This window comes from Lepidochelys kempii, chromosome 20, assembly GCF_965140265.1.
Source record: "Lepidochelys kempii isolate rLepKem1 chromosome 20, rLepKem1.hap2, whole genome shotgun sequence".
NCBI classification, from domain to species: domain Eukaryota; kingdom Metazoa; phylum Chordata; order Testudines; family Cheloniidae; genus Lepidochelys; species Lepidochelys kempii.
The window spans coordinates 3,037,690-3,055,936 of record NC_133275.1 but is presented as its reverse complement, the minus strand read 5'-3'; the positions used below and the strand labels follow the sequence as shown (position 1 = coordinate 3,055,936).

Here is an 18,247-nt window from a genome sequence, read left to right as displayed (position 1 = left end):
TCACAAGCTGCCTTTTTTCTCTCCCTACTTTGCTAACTTGCTGACTGACCGGGACTCTGGCCCAGACCTTTCCATTTCACCCTCCCATCCTTTCAAACTGTTGTTTCCCTCGAATCAGCTAAGAGGAGATCCTGGAAAGTTCAGAAAGTTCAGAATTTTATGAGCAGAGTGGCAAATAGAAGTAGCCACAGGGCATCATTTAACCACTTCGTTGCTGCAGCAGAACAGCTGTAATTAGGGTCCGAACAATGCCTGGGAAAGCAGCAGCTCTTTAGAGGGGCTCCTGGTGGGTCTCTGAGTCATGGATTTGTGTCACTGATGCAATGCAGGGAGAGGGAATGGATTCCCACTTGGGCATCAGCAGAAGAATCGTCAGCTCAATTCCTACGGCAGAATCTTTCTCTGTTGCAGATCCCAGTTGGATTTGGGGGGAGAAGGGGGGGTTAGTAGCACCAGCAGTAAGAACAATCAAGCCATGTTCTCTTCCTCCGTGTAAGAGCAGGACCAAGGGAGCCAGTTGTGGCTCCGAGAGTCTCTGCCCTGGCTCCGGGTCAGAACACGTGGGAGCTGCTCTATTTTCTGCCAGCCAGCTGCATGTCCGCTGTGGGGACTCCCTGATGCCAAAGGGGTGCTTTCTGCTCCTTTTGCTCCCAAAGGGCAGGGAACAGAGTACAGAACTTGCTCCGTCATCTTTTACTTTGAGCACGATTGTCAAGGAGCCAGAATAAATTCTAGAACACCACAAGGGTGGATTTTCGGCCTCTGTCCTACCGGGGGAATACCTGAGACACCTGTCACCACGGGATGCTCCCTGTGGCTGCATTGTGAAGCTCACAGGTGTGCAGTGGAGAAGCAGTTAACTATCAAAAGCCGAAACAATACAAAACTCAGATCCACAGTAAGAGTTGTTTAGCAGGAAACTGGCCTCAGGCCCTGCCTCCCATGGCCAGTGTAGAAATAAGAGACGGGGTATGGCATTTGAAAATCCAGGCTTCTCTCTGGACTGGGAGACAGGAACAGCTAGCGCTGACGGACAGACTCGGATAAGCCCTCCGGTTGCTGTTAGCGGGCGCCGTGGGCTGGTTTGATGCAGCCACGCTGCCCTCTTGCGAATTTGGTTCCTCGCGCAGCTCTGACACCAGAACGCTGTGGGAACTGGCCAGCGACCCGTCTGAAAGATGGGATTTGCCAAACGCAAGGATGTGGGCGCTGACGGCAGGGGAACGTAGGGATGGGACACAACACTGATTCCTGGATGCAACTAGTGCCCTGGGCAGAGCACCAAGAAGCAGGCCAGGGAGGCAACAAGCTTCTTCCACTGGTGTCCAGCTCAGGGCAAGTCCAGGGTCTTTTCTGGCTTACCCGCTTGGGTGGCTCAGTGCAGGTGCTTTCAGATGGACCCAAACAGCAAAATGGGGCCAAACGCTGGCTGGAGGACTGCAGAGGCGGTCAAAGTGCATGAATGACCTGGCAGTGTGCTCAATCTCCCAGATTGCTTTCAATAGTCACTAGGAGATCGATGCCGATTCCCAGAGACTCCAGGCCAAACCTGGAGGGTTGGCAACCCTAGATAGAGGCCAGGGGCTCTGTTTCTCCTCCCCGATCCCCTCGGTTCTGGCGGTCATGGCTGGGATCCGCACCAGGAGCTCTGCCCCCCACGCCAGCCTTCAGGCATTCCTGCCCCAGCACTTGTTCCATCAATCCCAATGGAGTGGTTCGGGGCCCTCACTCACCTGCCAGCCCCAGAAGAGCCGGGCCAGGATTTGCTCCTCACCACAAGGGCAACCTGCTCTGTCCTTGCTTGTAGGTTGCTCCAGGGCCCAGTTGTCCTCCTGCCCCATGTCCCCCAGTCTCCATCCTGCTCCCAGTGTCCCCTAGCTTGCTTTGTGGTTGGGGGGCACAGGGGGTCACTGCACCCTCTGCAGATCCTCCTCTCGGGTGACCCCGCCCTGACTGCCCCCAGCTCCCCTGACCCCCCTTCCCTCTCCAATACCTGACCCCCAGTCCTTCCTCACTGCCCCCGTGACAAAGTGGGAATGTTCTTAATGTTTTCTCTGAATACTGTGTGGGTGCCTCAGTTTCCCCTATGCAGTTCTTAAGTGCCTAGGTGGGGGGCTAAGGGGGTGTGATTGTGGCGGCACCCTAGGGGGGCCAGTGGGATGGTGTCTGCCCAGAGGATGGCCGACACCCTGTCTCCTGGGGACTGATGGCCTGGACCCCTCCCCTGCAAGGTGCCAACTGAAGGCGTTGGGGAACAAAGAGATCAGATGGCCTCCTAGCCCGGGAAAGAGACAAAGCCGGAGAAGGGGCTGGAGAGTTTCAGTTTGGAGCCAGCTGGGGAAATGGAGGGAGGCCCAGACGGGGCTCTGGCCTCCCTGCCCCCCAAGACGGACCCGGCTGAGGGGTCCTGTTCTCTGTACCTACAAGCTCCGTTTTAGACCATGTTCCTGTCGTCTAATCAACCTTCTGTTTTCCTGGCTGGCTGAGAGTCCCGTCTGGCTGCGGAGTTGGGGGCAGGACCCTCTGGCCCCCCCAGGACCCCGCCTGGGCGGACTGGCTGTGGGAAGCGCAGGGTGGGGCAGAGGATGCTGGATGCTCCGAGCTCAGACCCAGGAAGGTGGAAGCCGAGTGAGCTTCTTGCCCTGGGGAGAGGAGGCTCCCCCAGAGTCCTGCCTGGCTGCGTAGGGAGCAGTTCCCGAGCATCGCCCCCCCCAGCTTCCCCTAATCCCGCACCGGACCCTACCCCATCACCTGAGAGCTCCCTCATCACCTGACTCGAGCCCCGCTCCCCATCAGCTGCCCCCTCAACTTCCCTCAGCTCTCCCCACTCCCACCCCCAGCTCCCCTGTTCCTTCCCCCTTCCCCCCACTCCTCCCACCCCCGGCCCCAGCTCCCCTCTTCCTGCCCCTTTCGCCCCCCACTCCTCCCGCCCCCGCCCCCGCCCCCAGCTCCCCTCTTCCTGCCCCCTTCCCCCCACTCCTCCCACCCCCGGCCCCAGCTCCCCTCTTCCTGCCCCTTTCGCCCCCACTCCTCCCGCCCCCGCCCCCGCCCCCAGCTCCCCTCTTCCTGCCCCCTTCCCCCCACTCCTCCCACCCCCGGCCCCAGCTCCCCTCTTCCTGCCCCTTTCGCCCCCACTCCTCCCGCCCCCGCCCCCAGCTCCCCTCTTCCTGCCCCCTTCCCCCCACTCCTCCCACCCCCGGCCCCAGCTCCCCTCTTCCTGCCCCTTTCGCCCCCACTCCTCCCGCCCCCGCCCCCGCCCCCAGCTCCCCTCTTCCTGCCCCCTTCCCCCCACTCCTCCCACCCCCGGCCCCAGCTCCCCTCTTCCTGCCCCTTTCGCCCCCACTCCTCCCGCCCCCGCCCCCGCCCCCAGCTCCCCTCTTCCTGCCCCCTTCCCCCCACTCCTCCCACCCCCGGCCCCAGCTCCCCTCTTCCTGCCCCTTTCGCCCCCACTCCTCCCGCCCCCGCCCCCAGCTCCCCTCTTCCTGCCCCCTTCCCCCCACTCCTCCCACCCCCGGCCCCAGCTCCCCTCTTCCTGCCCCCTTCCCCCCACTCCTCCCACCCCCGGCCCCAGCTCCCCTCTTCCTGCCCCCTTCCCCCCCTCCTCCCGCCCCCGCCCCCAGCTCCCCTCTTCCTGCCCCTTTCGCCCCCATTCGTCCCGCCCCCGCCCCCAGCTCCCCTCTTCCTGCCCCCTTCCCCCCCTCCTCCCGCCCCCGCCCCCCGCCCCCCTCTTCCTGCCCCCTGCGCCCCCCCCTTTCCCCCTCCTCCCGCCCGCGCTCCCCCGGCTGCAGTGCCCCCTCCGGGGCAGGGGCGGCGCTGGGCCGGGCGGGCTCGGGGCGCTCGGCGGGGCGGATGGAGCCTCTTGCCGGGCCCGGCGCGGCCGCCTCCTCGGCGGGGCCGGGCGGGCGGAGCGGGGGGGTCGGAGCCTTTGTGTGGAGCCGAGCGGGGATGGTGCCCGGAGCCGGCCGGGTAAGGGGGGGCCCCGCCCCGCCCCCCGTGGGACCCCGCCCCCCCCGCGGGACCCCCCCTGCCGCCCCGCCCCCATGGGACCCCCCCGCGGGACCCCCCCCCTGCCGCCCCCCCCATGGGACCCCGCTCCCCCCGCGGGACCCCGGCCTGCCCCCCCGCCCCGCCCCCCATGGGAACCCCCCTCTGTCCCCCCCACATGGGGGACCCCTGCCCCCTCCCCCCCAGCAGGGGACCCCCTCCCCTATGAGCCCCCCCCCTTTCCCCCTGAATGAGGGGACCCCTGGATGGGGCCCCACCCCCTGTGAGACCCCCCCGCCCTCCCGAATGGGGGACCCCCCTCCTGCGGTATAGGGGATCCTCCTGGGCATAGGGAAGCCCCCCTTTTCCTGCACAGGGGACCTGTATTGCCTCCATCCCCTTTCTATGGCCCCCTTCCCTGGGGACAAGGATCCCGATCTCGCCTTTCTTCCCCACTCCTGTGTCGGGGGGACCCCTCTTCCCCCTGCCTCAGTACGGGACTCGACTTTTCCCTTCCCGTCTGGTGTGGGGGATTGTTATTTAGGAGACCCCCCCCCCCAACCCTCTCGCTGTACAAGGGACTCCTCCGCCTCTTGCATGGGATCTCTCTCCACCTACCTCGCGTGTGGGGCTCGCCCTCCCTTTTTGGGGGATCCCAGCTGCCTGGACAGGGGCCGCCTCGTTTGCCATCTCTGCCCCCCCTCCTAAGTTCTCCCCACTGGCACCTACTGCTGTCCCTCTCGTTCGCTCCCCAAGCAGTTTTCCCCTTTGCCCCCCACCACCACCTATGGACACGCTGGCCCCCAAAGCCCCCTTATCCTCCTAAAGAGCCTCCTCTCACCCTGTCCTGCCTCCTGCTGGATTGCCCCATTCCCCTGCCATGTCCCTTCCCACCCTTTCATCCACCCCCCAACCCTGTGATGGAGAAGAGCCCCTATTCCCACCCCACCCCCCCAAAACACGTTACTCCAAGTGGGGAGCCCGGGTGGCTCATCCCATCTTCCCGCTTTCCTTACTCATCCATGCAGCCCCCCTTCATCTTTTCCCCATCCGTCCCCCCCTTTACCCTGAGGACCCCATCCCTTCTTTTGGCCTCTGGGGTGTTCACTCCTCTAGCAGAGGAAGGAAAGCACGTAATAAACAGGCAGACCTGAGGTTGTACACGTGCAAAGCAGGAGAAGCAGCTGCTATAGGCAACATTAACGGGGCCCGGGGTGACCTACTCCGTGAGGTTCAGGGGTAGCATTGCATGCTCTACGCTCCAAACAGAGCAGCCCCCGTTACCTCCCATTTCCCTGGTGAATTATTGATCAGGGTGGCTTTTCTTTTCTTTTTCCAAGATTCCCTATTTAAGAAAATCCCCCGGGTGCTAAGAGTCTGCAAACTGGGACACCCTCTTTCATGGCTTCTAAACTGGAGCAACCTTGGGCTTCCTGTGCCGCCCCTCTACTTGGTATCTGGATCTTCCCCTTGTCTCCTTTGGTGTCCTGGAAAAATTGAGAACAGGCTTCCAGGGCTGAGGTTCAAAGCCCGCTGCTGCCCCTGGAGACGTTTCGATACGGAGTAGTCTGTCCAATTTGAAAACTGTCCCAACAGATCATAAACAAAGAGGGGGTGCAGGCCGAGTTGGAGCGGTCTGGTCGGGTCTCGCAGAGATTGGTATCACAAGTCCAGTCTTCTGTAATAATGGTCTGGAAAGACAGCGGATGCAGATGCCGGTGAGAGCAGAGAAATAATTCAAAGAGATGTAGAGGGTTTAGGACTAGGGGCAAGACCTGAAACGAGAGCCAACCGGGCAAATGAAAGTCAGTGCGTGTGTTGGGGCCGGGGGAGGATCTGGAGATATTCAGTGGGCAGAAGGAATCTACGGAGCCGTACTGACTAGAAGAGACCTAGAAGTGATAGTGCCCAGCCAGTGAGGAAGAAGTCTGCGATCCAGGTTGCGTATTTATAAAGATAGCTAATGAGGCTACTACAGAACTGGTAGGGAAGTCGTGCTGGGAGACAGAGACCCCCATATAGAAACAGGAGCTCAGATAGTGACTGGCAAAGTAAAGTACTTTTTGTAGCAAGGTTTTTTATTTGGTCTTTTTGCACCTTTGACCTAAGCCCTTATTTGAGCCTCTCTTGTCATTTGGAAAGGGTTTGAGGCACTGTACCTGTAGATGAGAGCGTGAACCATTCTCTAGGTCAATCAAAGGGACTCCGCCGGAGGGAATACCTGGGGGTTGCTTGTTGTGGGACTCCCCCATTTGCTTTTTGAGGCAGGGAGTTGACAATGTTTAATAATAGCTATAGCCTAGCTCAGACACAGGAGGCGAAGGAGAGAACTTGCTCTAAGTTTTTCACACGCTTCTTAAAGTTGCAGACTTTTATTTTTTATTCCTTGTGTTGCTGCAGGATCTTAAACTAGGTTCACTCATGAACCTCGGGTGCGATACCAGGCTCACTGCACCACTAGTCTCTTCTGTGGTGGCAGTTCTTGTATTTTTAACCTCTGCCAATTCCGATGGTGAAGTGAGAATTGCCCCGGGGGTATTTTGGATCTCAACGAGATAAGAATAGTAGTAATTCTTTAGGCGTTGTCTACATGCAGAAGCTGCACTGGTTTAACTGAGATCAGAGCCAGTTTGTGTGTAGTCAAGGCATTAGAAAAAATATCTAGCATATGCCTCTCCCGAGAGGGGGAAAAAGAAATCCTTAACCCTTCACTGCTTCGGTATCTGTATATCTTCTAAATTGTACAGGGCAAAAGGTAGGTGCTAGTCATGTCACTTCATGCAGAACTGGAAGACACTCAAGCCATGTCTACACTGCAATTGCTGCAGCAGCCGAGCTATGGGGCACTGCAGTGTAGATGCTTCCTACTGCCATGGAAGGGCGGTTTCCATTGCTGTTGGTCGTCCACCTCTCCAAGAGGCAGAATCCTTGATGGCTCTCAGCGGCGTGAGTTTTTCATACCCCTGAGCTCCTAACTTATGTCAACCTAGCTTTGAAGAGTGGACCAGATATTAGTGATGAGGTCAGCATAAGAACCGACACAGAATGGAATCATAGAATTGTAGGGCTGGAAGGAACTTTGAGAAGATGCCCCCTCATACCGAGACAGGATTAAGGATACCAAGCCCATCCCTGTCACATGTTTGTCTAACCTGGTCTTAAAAATCTAAAGGATTTATAAGTGTGTGTAGAATTCAGCAGGTCTCGAGTCCCAGCATCATAATCATTATGCCAAATTACACATTCCCATTTAGGAGAGTAGCAAGAATGCAGCCACTTCTCTCTGTCCTTTCATTTGTGACATACCCCCTCACCTCTGTGTATCTTTTGAATGGGTAATTGGAGAGAGAATCTCCACCAATGCAGCCGCCTTGTTCCCTGGCTGCTACTTACGCAAGCGTGAAACATGCCGGGACATTTCACCCCAAACCAGTGATGACCCCGAAGTGTAAACTCTTGCATTTTCCTCTTTTTAGAGCCCCTCACCCTGCCAGCCGCTGGATGCTAAGCGCCTGGTGAACGAATGAATAAGAAGCTGACCAGGAGGAGGGACTCTTGAGCAACTGCTAAGATGGGCATGAGGATCAAGCTACACAGCACGGATCACCCCAACAACCTGCTGAAGGAACTCAACAAGTGCAGGCTGTCGGAAACCATGTGTGACGTCACCATTGTGGTGGGGAGCCGCTCCTTTGCTGCACACAAAGCAGTGCTGGCCTGCGCGGCCGGCTACTTCCAGAACCTCTTCCTGAATACGGGGCTGGACGCTGCCAGGACCTACGTGGTGGACTTCATCACGCCGGCCAACTTTGAGAAGATCCTGAGCTTCGTCTACACCTCTGAGCTCTTCACGGACCTCATCAATGTGGGCGTCATATACGAGGTGGCAGAGAGGCTGGGCATGGAGGATCTGCTCAAGGCCTGTCATTCCACCTTCCCCGACTTGGAGAGCTCAGCTATTACCAAGCAGCCCTCTGGGTCGGGAGAAGGCCGTTCGGGCCCTTTGGGCAGCACGGCGACAGAACCAAACCCTTCCCTGGGCGAACTCCGGAGCAGTGGGGAGCACTTTGGCCCTGAGCGGAATTGCATCTTGCATGGGGAATTGGCAGGTGGCTACAAAGAGGATGACAGGAATCCCATGAGTGAATCCGGCCATAACCTGCCTTTGATGCATCAACCGCTTCCAAAGACAGAAGAGCAGGAACTGACGGAGCAGTTTGCTTCTCCCACCAACATGGTGGCTCAACCCAGCCTGGGCAATGTAAACATGGCCGTTCAAACCACTGCAAGTACCTGCCAGCCCTATAAGATCCAGAGTAACGGGGACTTCAGCAAGACCAGCTTTTTCGCTGCTGATACCTCGCTGGACATCTCCACCGGGAGCAACTCCTGCCCCAGCAACAGTGACCATTCCAAAGATCAGGGCTTCGGGCAGATGGATGAGCTGCAGCTGGAGGACCTAGGGGCGGACGAGCTGCACTTTGAAGACGCTGGCGAAGAGCTGGGCCCGGTGGAGGAGGTCATTGAGCTGAGCGACGACAGCGAGGAGGAGCTGGCCTTTGAGAACGACAGCCGGGAGAGCAAGGCCATGCCCTGCCAGGTGTGCAAAAAGGTCCTGGAACCCAACATCCAGCTGATCCGCCAGCATGCGAGGGACCACGTGGACCTGCTCACCGGCAACTGCAAGGTGTGTGAGACCCACTTCCAGGACCGGAATTCCCGGGTCACCCATGTCCTGTCCCACATCGGGATCTTCCTCTTCTCCTGCGACATGTGCGAGACCAAGTTCTTCACCCAATGGCAGCTCACCCTCCACCGGAGAGAGGGGGTGTTTGACAACAACGTTATCGTCCACCCCAGCGACCCACTGCCCAGCAAGATCAACCTGTTTGGCGGAGGGCCCGGCTCGGAGCTGGTATGCACCGCCTGCGGGAAGCCACTGGCCAAAGATTTCCACACTGTCCGGGGCCACATCCTGGACCACGTGAACTTGAAAGGCCAAACATGTGGCGTGTGCGACCAGCGGCAGCTCAACCTCTGCAGCCTGATGTGGCACACCCTGTCCCACCTGGGCATCTCCGTCTTCTCCTGCTCCATCTGTGCGAACAGCTTCGTGGACCGGCATCTGCTGGAGAAGCACATGGCCGTCCATCAAAGCATGGAAGAGACTCTCTTCCGATGCCATTTCTGTGGCCAGAGCTTCAAGCTGGAAGCGGCGTACCGCTACCATGTCAGCCAGCACAAGTGTGGCGGCAGCCTGGACGTCGTCCGGCCCAGCTTCGGAGACCGGCTCCAGCAGCAAGCCCTCCAGAAGAGGAAGGTGCCCGAGGAATTCCTGAGCGAGGACCTGGCTCTGCAGAACCAGCCAGGAAACAGTAAGTACAGTTGCAAGGTCTGTGGGAAGAGGTTTGCCCACACGAGCGAGTTCAACTACCACCGGAGGATTCATACGGGAGAAAAGCCTTACCAGTGCAAAGTGTGTCACAAATTCTTCCGCGGCCGCTCCACCATCAAGTGCCACCTGAAGACGCACTCGGGGGCCCTCATGTACCGATGCACTGTGTGTGGACACTACAGCTCCACCTTAAACCTCATGAGCAAGCACATCGGCGTCCACAAAGGCAGCCTGCCGCCCGATTTCACCATCGAACAGACGTTCATGTACATAATCCATTCCAAAGACGCAGAGAAAAACACAGACAGCTGATTGGGCGGCGCTGGTGGGGTGGGGGAGCAAACGCTAACTACAAAGTGGTGACTTCCCCCCCCGCACTTACACACAGTTTTAACAGTCGGACGTTGTGGATGGAATTCTCCTTTTTTTTGGCCTTGCCTCGGGATTTTTCTGTCGGCATCCTTCCAGTTAACAGCACGTGAGCTAAACCAAGAAGCCCGTTCTTTTTACTTACCTCCAGTCCTGTTAGAGGCCGCTGAGTTCCGTGGGTTGGCGTTTCTTCCCAGGTTTTGGATCGAATAAATAGACAACTATCTCCGTCGAGCAGGTTAACCCTAGCCTGGCCTCCCACGGGTTTGAGATCACACCTAGATTTATGCTGCTATTATCCTGACAGCCAGCCTCAGTAGAGCCGGGACGGGAAGGTGTTGGACACGAAAACACTAGTTGGTTTTCTTCTAGGCTTTGCTGCTACTGGGAGGAACAAAGCAGAGTGTGGCCTTGCGGCCCGGGGAGCGCTCCAGGAGTTCGACTCGATGTCGATTGTTTTCTCCCCCTTCCCCCCACCCCCCTCCTCCCTTACCTCTTCTGAAGTTTAAAAGTCACATTTGAGAGGCAGGGAAATGTAGGCGTAACAGAGTAGCCCTAGCTCAGGGGCAGAGCTTCTTGGAGAAAAGAGGAGAGGTCTCTCTCCATAAACTAGGCTAGATTGTCAGGAGGGAACACGTTACCCTCTCTGAAGAGTCACTGAGCCAGGGGAAGCACGTAGCAAATGCTGGCAGAAGGGCTGGTTTCCCCCTTGTTCTCCCCCTTTCCCCACCCCCATACCGAAGAGAAATGTTTTTAGCAGAGATCATCCCCTCCAAGTCTCTGTGATTCTGCGGCCTGCAGTAGCACGTTAATGCTGCTGGGGCACGACCTGTAGTTCACCCCGCCCTCCCTAAGTCGGTAGCGCAGCAGTCTAGGGGTTGGGGTGTGGAGCGCATCGGGCATCCCTGTGCCCGTGCAAAGCCCTCTAGGATGAGGGTGAAAAGAAACCATTGCCTTAACTCCTGGGAAGGTGTCTTTGCAGGAGGAGCATTCTCCCCGCTACAGGGTTAGCCCCCCACCCCGCGGTAATGGAACGGCCACCGGGTCTGTGACGTGGTTTCTATCGAAGGACGTCGTCGGTGCCGACGTAAGTTTGCCCCTTCTGCTTTCACCGGGTAACGCTGTAGCTTTTCACACGCGCCCGCTGGTGGAGGTCGGGGTGGTTTTTCTAGCGTGACTGCCCTGGGGCGGGGAGGGGAAAGGCTTGAATATGACACATGTAGCAGCCTGGGTTAGAGCTGTCCCTAGGTGACTCGTACTACCTCATAACCTGGAAGCGCTCGGGGCTTGAAGCCACGGGAACCTGTGGACAGGCTCCCGCATTTCCATACACTCTGAACACTCTGCCAGCCTCTCCCCCAGCCCCCCAGGGAGCTTCTCTCTGCCATGTTGCCTCTGAGAGGGACTGACTCACACGAGCTGTGCTCGAAGCAACGGGCTAAAAAAGCCACACTGGCCGGGGCTCAGGCGAGCCCCGGATCTGAGCTCGGGTGACTCGCTAGAACTGATGCTGGTGCTGCAACATCCAGGCTACTATTTTTAGCGCACCTGCTCGAGCAAAACTAGCAGGAGTCTGTCTGCCCGGGCGGGGAGGCTCGGTACCGCTGCAGTGTAGACACCCTCAGAGGAGCAGCGTTGGTCTGGCCTGGGGGCTAGGCGTCCCTCTGTTTGAACCCCACTGCTAACACTAACTTCACTGTGGCCTTGGGCAAGTCGCTTCGCCTCTCTGCCTCAGTTTCCCCATCTGTAAAATGGGGGCGGTAATACTTGTGGTACCTACCTACCTCCCTGGAGCGTGGAGACGATTAACCAGTTACTGTCTGTAAAGCGTGTTGAAGATGAAGAGCACTTATGAGTATTATTATGTAGCATCCTAGGGAAATGACCCCTCACGTTCCTTTAAAAAAAAATCCCTCTCTACCCCTGCCCCTGGGTGCAATAACAGCCCTGCAGCATCATCCTTCTCCGTACTCTGCTCTCTGTTTCTGGGCCCTGTGAAACGAACACTCGTGATAAAGGGTAGGATGAGGACTGGAAGAGGAATGAGCAATAAGCAGAGACTGCTTGCTTAGCCTAGCACGCCAGGAGTAGGTTTGCAGGAGGGGCATGATGTCTGAGGGTGCACAAGGAAGGCAGGAGCTTGCGGTCTGAGGGGGCGAGGGTGTTAAGAGTTAATTGTGCCGGGAGCCCTGGGGAACGGAGCGAGTCTCTTGCTCATCTCCTGTTGATTAGAGTCAGGAGCGGTACCGATTCCGCCAGTCGGACTTCACGCTCTAGGGTTGGGGTGGGATTTGCAGAAGGGCAGCATCCCCGGCCACATTTGGAAGCTCCTGCTTTTTAGCACGGTCATCAGAATCCCTTCCCGTCTGCAGCTGATGGTGGTTGTTTCAGTGTAAAGGTTTAATGCCCCCATTGGCTCGTCCTCAAGCTACGATAAGGGCATGTGAGTGCAGGCGATGGAGACAGAGCCCTGAAGGCATCTGGCTGCATTCCTCCAGGCAGTGCCAGAGCTCACATGGGGAACCAACCACAGCTCCTGAGCAGAAGGAACCCTGCTGACCTCTGTCCTGACGTGCGCTTTCAAACACTGGTGCCCCAGTCAAACCACGTGGCACTGAGAAAAAGCCTATGGTGGCAAGACCATCATCTGAGATCTGCCCTCCATAGTCTGTGTAATGTTAACCAGTTTAAGGGATGCCGTATGCAGATATCCCTGGGTGGCTCCAAGCTTGACCCAGCCCCTGGATATGGCCCTCCGTGGAAGGTGTTTAAAAGAGGAAGTGGATGTTGAAATGACAGAATTCTAGTTCTTGATTAAATCTGCCCCGAACTTTGCTAGCCCCGGCTGACTTCTGACTTCATGTCGAACTGAACAGGTGAACCCGTGATTGTCATAGAGGGGGTGTCCTACACCTTTCCCTGCCCCACCTGGTGCTGATTAAATGGACGGCAGGTCTGAGCCAGTAGGGGAGTTCCTATGAAGGGTTTTCAAAGAGGCAAGAAGTTCTTGGGTGCCCGTAGCCATCCGGAGGTCATTCTGCCATGTCCCAGAAGCCGTGTGGAACACTGCGGGGCCCTGCCCCACGGTTACAGGTCTGCACACCCGAATCGAAGCAGTGAAGCAAAAGCCTTTGCGGCAAAAAAGCAAACAAACGCTTGGACGCTGAAACACTAACAAGCAAGCGACACCCTGCCCAAGGTCAGGGGAAGGGAAGGCTGACGCCTGCCCCCTTTTTCGTGACTTTGGTCTGTGGCTACGTCTACAGTATGAGCTAGGGGTGTGAGTCCCCTTTTGTGTCCACAAACTCATTGAGGTAGCAGTGAAGCCAGGGTGGCCCAGGGACCATCTGAAACCGCTGGGTATTTATTTGGCACGGCTAAGGCAGGCCCCTGCTGCCGCTCCCCGGGCTTCGACTGCTCCGCAGCTCAGCGTAGCTGTCGCCAGTGGGTCGAGGAAGGGGGAGCTGTTGGCTCAGCCAGGGAGTGGCCAGAACTCAGATCCCTGCCCACTTCTGCCTTTGGCTTTTCCCTGGGTTATAATGACCCATTTAGTTCTCCCTCAAAACACTCAAGAGATTGGCAGCCATTTGACTGTGTGCTTGCTCGTGGGCAAGTGAAAAAAATTCCAATTTGCAAAACTCTGTCACAAGTTCAATCCCTTAGTTTCTCCGAATTGGGATGAGGCCAAAACCTGGGCTCTCCCTCCCAGCCTGGGGATCCAATGCCAGGATCCAGCCGTCACCCTCCAGAGCGCCCTCCCTCGATATGTCACACCCAAACTCCACGGGAGTCAAGTAGAGTCTTTCTGCTAACTTTGGTGGGCTTTAGATCAAGGCCCTAACCCCAGACGCGATGACCAATCTGCAGCGGGTCCCGGTGTCTTCCCTTGCTTGGGCCACCTTCTTTACCATTCAGTTTTCTGCCTCCCCTTTGTCATATGGCTACCACTGGGTCCTGCCAGCCAGGCTAGGAGATCAAGTAGTCTTCACGAGCAATGTCCATGCCGATTTGTGGAGGGCAGGATTGGGTGGAGTCCAGAGACAAAAGGAGTCTCTCTCATGCTTTCACCATGAAACCAGAGCAGGCTGCTCTGCTCCCTGAGGCTAGAGTCCAAAATCCGTCTCCCATTCCATGTATGTCCTGCTGATGCCCCCGGCTCACAGAGCTGGTTTTTTGGTATACTGCCTAACAATTATTCATGCCCTGGCCCCGCTTCAGAAGCCAAATGCTACTTCTAGTGGGAAAAGGTAACAGTATTGTCTGGTAGACCATACAGGGGGCTGGGAGAGAGACCCCCTGGGTTCTGTTCCCAGCTTTTCCACTGGCTCAGTGTGTGTTCTTGCATCAATTACCCCCCAGTCTGTAAACATGGGGGACACTAAGAAATACCTACCTCACATGGGGGTGGGTGTGAGGTTTAATTCTTGTTTGTAAAGTGCTTTGGGATCCTTGGGGATGAAACAGTGGCTTCTAACAGGACAACACGTTATCAACGATCCAAGCGGCATTGTAGGGTTCTGTTTAATCCCAGGTGCCTGCCATGCTAATGGGGCTTGAAGCAAGCTGCCCCGTCTCTAACCAAAAGGCAGCAGTGTCCCAATGGAGAACGTAACCTTATGAGACTGGTCTCTTTATTTCTGAAACACAAATGGGGTTTGCTTTCATTCCTCCCCTCTCCCGAAGGATCCAGATCTCTTAAAAAAAAAAAAAAAAGAAGCAGAAAAAAGAGTTGTAATTACTGTCTAACCTTTCCATTAAGTTAATAGTAGGTACTGACCTGATATTTAAGTGGTTACTATCTATTTGCTGTAAAGTTTTGTATATTTTGTAAACTCCCCCACGCCCCCAAAACAGTAGATGTCTAAAATCATTGTACATCGGATTCTTTTATACTCCATCATCCAGCACAAAGTGTGGTTTTTATTTAGAATAATAAAATGGAAAACAGCCACCCCTTGCGCTTTGTGTCTTTTTGTTTATTATTTTTAATCTGCAGGTGGAGGTTTGGGCCTTTCTGGTCAAGCACTGCGTGGGTCCCAGACCTGATTCTCAGTTACCCTTTTCCCGGGGCCAGGGCAGTGGCAGGGGTCAAGGATTGTAGGTAATTCTGCTGCACACTGCCTGGCCTCAGGGCCACTCTAAATTAGACTCGTCTTCTGCTTCCAATAGCCTCTGGGGAGCAGAGAATGGCTATGGTGCAGTATAGTCTGGTCATACCCTAATTCATCCCCTATGCCAAGGGCCCTTCCATCAGCTCTATATTGCCACAGGGGGGATTCCCAAGGAGTCATTTATACCTGCGTTTAAGGCCCCTTTATGCTGCCAGAGTTAGTGTAATCGCGAATCTGGCCCAGACAGCCTGCTGGTTGTCTTCCCGTTGGCAAACCAAACTAACAAGCCGGTGATGCTGGTCTTTTCAAGAGGCACATTCCTTTCTCTGGAGACAAGGCTGCCTTCTCAGTTCAGGGAGAGAACGAACTGGTTGTTCTGCTGATGCAAACAAATGAGGCAGCCGTTCCCTGGAGGAGCCGTCTCAAGTGCTTCTTGGAGAAAACCCAGGCATTTGTCTTCTCGGTGGAAGGGCTGCTGTGTGTGGGAGACAATGAGCCGAAAGTCAAATGGCTTCGCTCTAGCAGGCCTGCCAGTTTAATAGATTGCGACGTCTGGGAGGACGGGCAAGCTCTTTGCTGCCCCTTCTCGCCAACCGGAACCCTTCCATAAAACTGTGGGAGAGCTGGTGCTGGAGTTGTACTAGAGAGCTTTGGGAGACGTGCCAGAGACGCTATAGGGATTTCTCTGTTGCTGCTGATTTTATGTGGAAGCCACCCAGATGCTACAGGGATGGGCAGCGGTATGACACCCTGCATGGATAGATCTGGATTCATTTCCCATCTCTGTCACAGACTTCACATGTGACATCCGGCAAGCCACTTCTTGTCTTTGTACCTCAGACCCCAACCTGGAAAATGGGGGTGACCATTAGACTTGTCTGTCCTTTGATGGTTTAATCATAGAATATCAGGGTTGGAAGGGACCTCAGGTGGTCATCTAGTCCAACCCCCTGCTCAAAGCAGGACCAATCCCCAACTAAATCATCCCAGCCAGGGTTTTGTCAAGCCGGGCCTTAAACACCTCTGAGGAAGGAGATTCCACCACCTCCCTAGGTGACCCATTCCAGTACTTCACCACCCTCCTAGTGAAGTTTTTCCTTATATCCAACCTAAACCTCCCCCACTGCAACTTGAGACCATTGCTCCTTGTTCTGTCATCTGCCACCACTGAGAACAGTCTAGATCCATCCTCTTTGGAACCCCCTTTCAGGTAGTTGAAAGCAGCTATCAAATCCCCCCTCATTCTTCTCTTCCGCAGACTAAACAATCCCAGTTCCCTCAGCCTCGCCTCATAAGTCGTGTTCCAGCCCCCTAATCATTTTTGTTACCCTCCGCTGGACGCTTTCCAATTTTTCCACATCCTCCTTGTAGTGTGGGGCCCAAAACTGGACACAGTCCTCCAGATGAGGCCTCACCAGTGCCGAATAGAGGGGAACGATCACACCCCTCGATTGGCTGGCAATGCCCCTCCTTCTACATTGAAAGCTCTTCTGAACAGAAGAGCTGTGGCTCACTATGTCTGTACAGTTTGCTAACTGTCCCATTTGGCACCTCTCGATGCTACTGTCATGTAAGTAATGAACAGTCATTATAAAGCTGGGATACTGCCGGGCCACCTGTCCCAGCCCAGATTTTCTGCGTGCGTGAAATGATGAGCTGGGGTGGCCCAAACCACATTTGTTTATTGGCTCTGGCACAGCCTGTGTTTATTAAAGGCCAAATGGCTTTTCTAGCCCATGGATTAGCAATCTGTGACGGTGTTAAGAAAAATATCCCTACAATATTGCCATGTTGGAGAGTTTTCATGACCTTTTTAATTATCCATCACGCTATGTCTAAAATGTTTGATGACCCACAGCGGTAGCATCATAAGTAAGATATTGGAGAAACTTGACATTATTTGGGAACATTTTCAGTCTGTTTCACGCCGTGCTTCACGTAGACTGAGCATCATAAATGGATGGAAAATATATATTGCTCTAGCTCTGGAAAACACACTATTCCAGCCCCTTTCAAAAGCATCTGAATGCTCTGTGTCCCCTTAGTATTTAGCCTCCTACGTCATTTAGGTGCTTTTGTAAATTTTACCCAGTGCCTCTTGTTGCTCAGACCAATCTTTTAAAACATTTCTTGGGCTGGGTTAAATTCCTTAGCAGCGATGTGCGAGGTTTGGCTGTACTCGCCACGTCTGTTGTGTGAAACGAACGGGCAGCAAGTATTTCTTCACCCATTGCACAGTCACCCTGTGGTGCTCGTTGCCAAGGGATGCTGTGAAGCGCAAAAGTGGGTGCAAAAAAGAATTAGCTGAGTTCACAGAGGATAGGGTCGGGGGGGGCAAACTTTTTGGCCCAAGGGCCCCATCGGGGTTCCAAAACTCTATGGAGGGCCAGGTAGGGAAGGCTGTGCCTCCCCAAACAGCCTGGCCCCGGCCCCTATCCACCCTCTCCCACTTCCCGCCCCTCTCAGAACCGCCCACCCATCCAACCAGCCCCCCTCTCTCCCCGCTCCTTGTCCCCTGACTGTCCCCTCCCAGGACCCACTGCCCCCCTGGGCCCCACCCCCTATCCAACCCCCCCTGCTCCCTGTCCCCTGACTGCCCTGACCCTATCCACACCCCCGACCCCTGACAGGCCCCCCAGGACTCCCACGCCTATCCAACCCCCCCCCCATTCCCCTTCCCCTGATTGCCCCATCCCAGAACCTCCGCCCCATCTAACCGCTCCCTGTCCCCGATTGCATCCCCTGGGACCCCTGCCCTTTATCCAACCCTCCCACGCCCCGCCCCCTTACCATGCCACTCAGAGCAACGTGTCTGGCAGCTGCCCCGCCTGGCCGGAGCCAGCCATGTTGCCGCGCTGCCCAGCAGAAGATCGCAGCCCTGCCGCCCAGAGCACTGGCAGCGTGGCAAGCTGAGGCTGCGGGGGAGAGGGGACAGCAGGGGAGGGGCTGGGGGGGAGCCTCCCTGGCCGGGAGCTCAAGGGCCAGGCAGGACGGTCCTGCGGGCCAGATGTGGCCCGCTGGCCGTAGTTTGCCCACGTCCAGGATAGGGCCATCAGCGGCTGTTCGCCAAGATGGCAAGGGACGCAACCCCATGCACCAGGTGTCCCTGAATCGGTTAGGGGACTAACCTGGGATTTGGGGAAGACCGGTTCAGTTCCCTTCTTCGCCCCAACTCCCTGTACCCTTGGGCATTACAGTAAAACTTTGAAAGGAGCCAACGTCCCATTTTCAGATAGGGATTTAGGAATCTAAGTCTTATTGAATATCAGTAGAATTTAGGCTCCCAAATCACCTAGACACTCCTGAAAATTAATTTTTCTATCCCTCTGTTCCCCATCTGTAATAATCCTTCCTTACCTCCCAGGACTCTGGCGAGGATAAATATATT

The 18,247-nt window shown here is 56.0% G+C and overlaps 1 protein-coding gene across 2 annotated transcripts; it reads left to right on the top strand.

The window, feature by feature from the left end:
• The first annotated feature begins 3,886 nt into the window (after positions 1-3,886).
• On the top strand, positions 3,887-14,693 carry ZBTB39 (zinc finger and BTB domain containing 39). 2 transcript variants are annotated; one of them, XM_073318535.1, is made up of 3 exons: positions 3,901-3,966; positions 5,325-5,702; positions 7,461-14,693. In XM_073318535.1, the coding sequence occupies exon 3, from the start codon at positions 7,556-7,558 to the stop codon at positions 9,689-9,691; it is 2,136 nt and encodes a 711-aa protein (XP_073174636.1). In that variant the 5' UTR covers positions 3,901-3,966; positions 5,325-5,702; positions 7,461-7,555; the 3' UTR covers positions 9,692-14,693. The 2 variants fall into 2 exon arrangements, with proteins under 2 accessions (XP_073174635.1, XP_073174636.1); XM_073318534.1 differs by lacking the exon at positions 5,325-5,702 and having other exon boundaries at positions 3,887-3,966.
• Positions 14,694-18,247: the final 3,554 nt, after the last annotated feature.

Excerpts from the sequence above, each read along its gene's own strand:
- ZBTB39 (XM_073318534.1), top strand. The coding sequence starts at position 7,556 with ATGGGCATGAGGATCAAGCTACACAGCACGGATCACCCCAACAACCTG.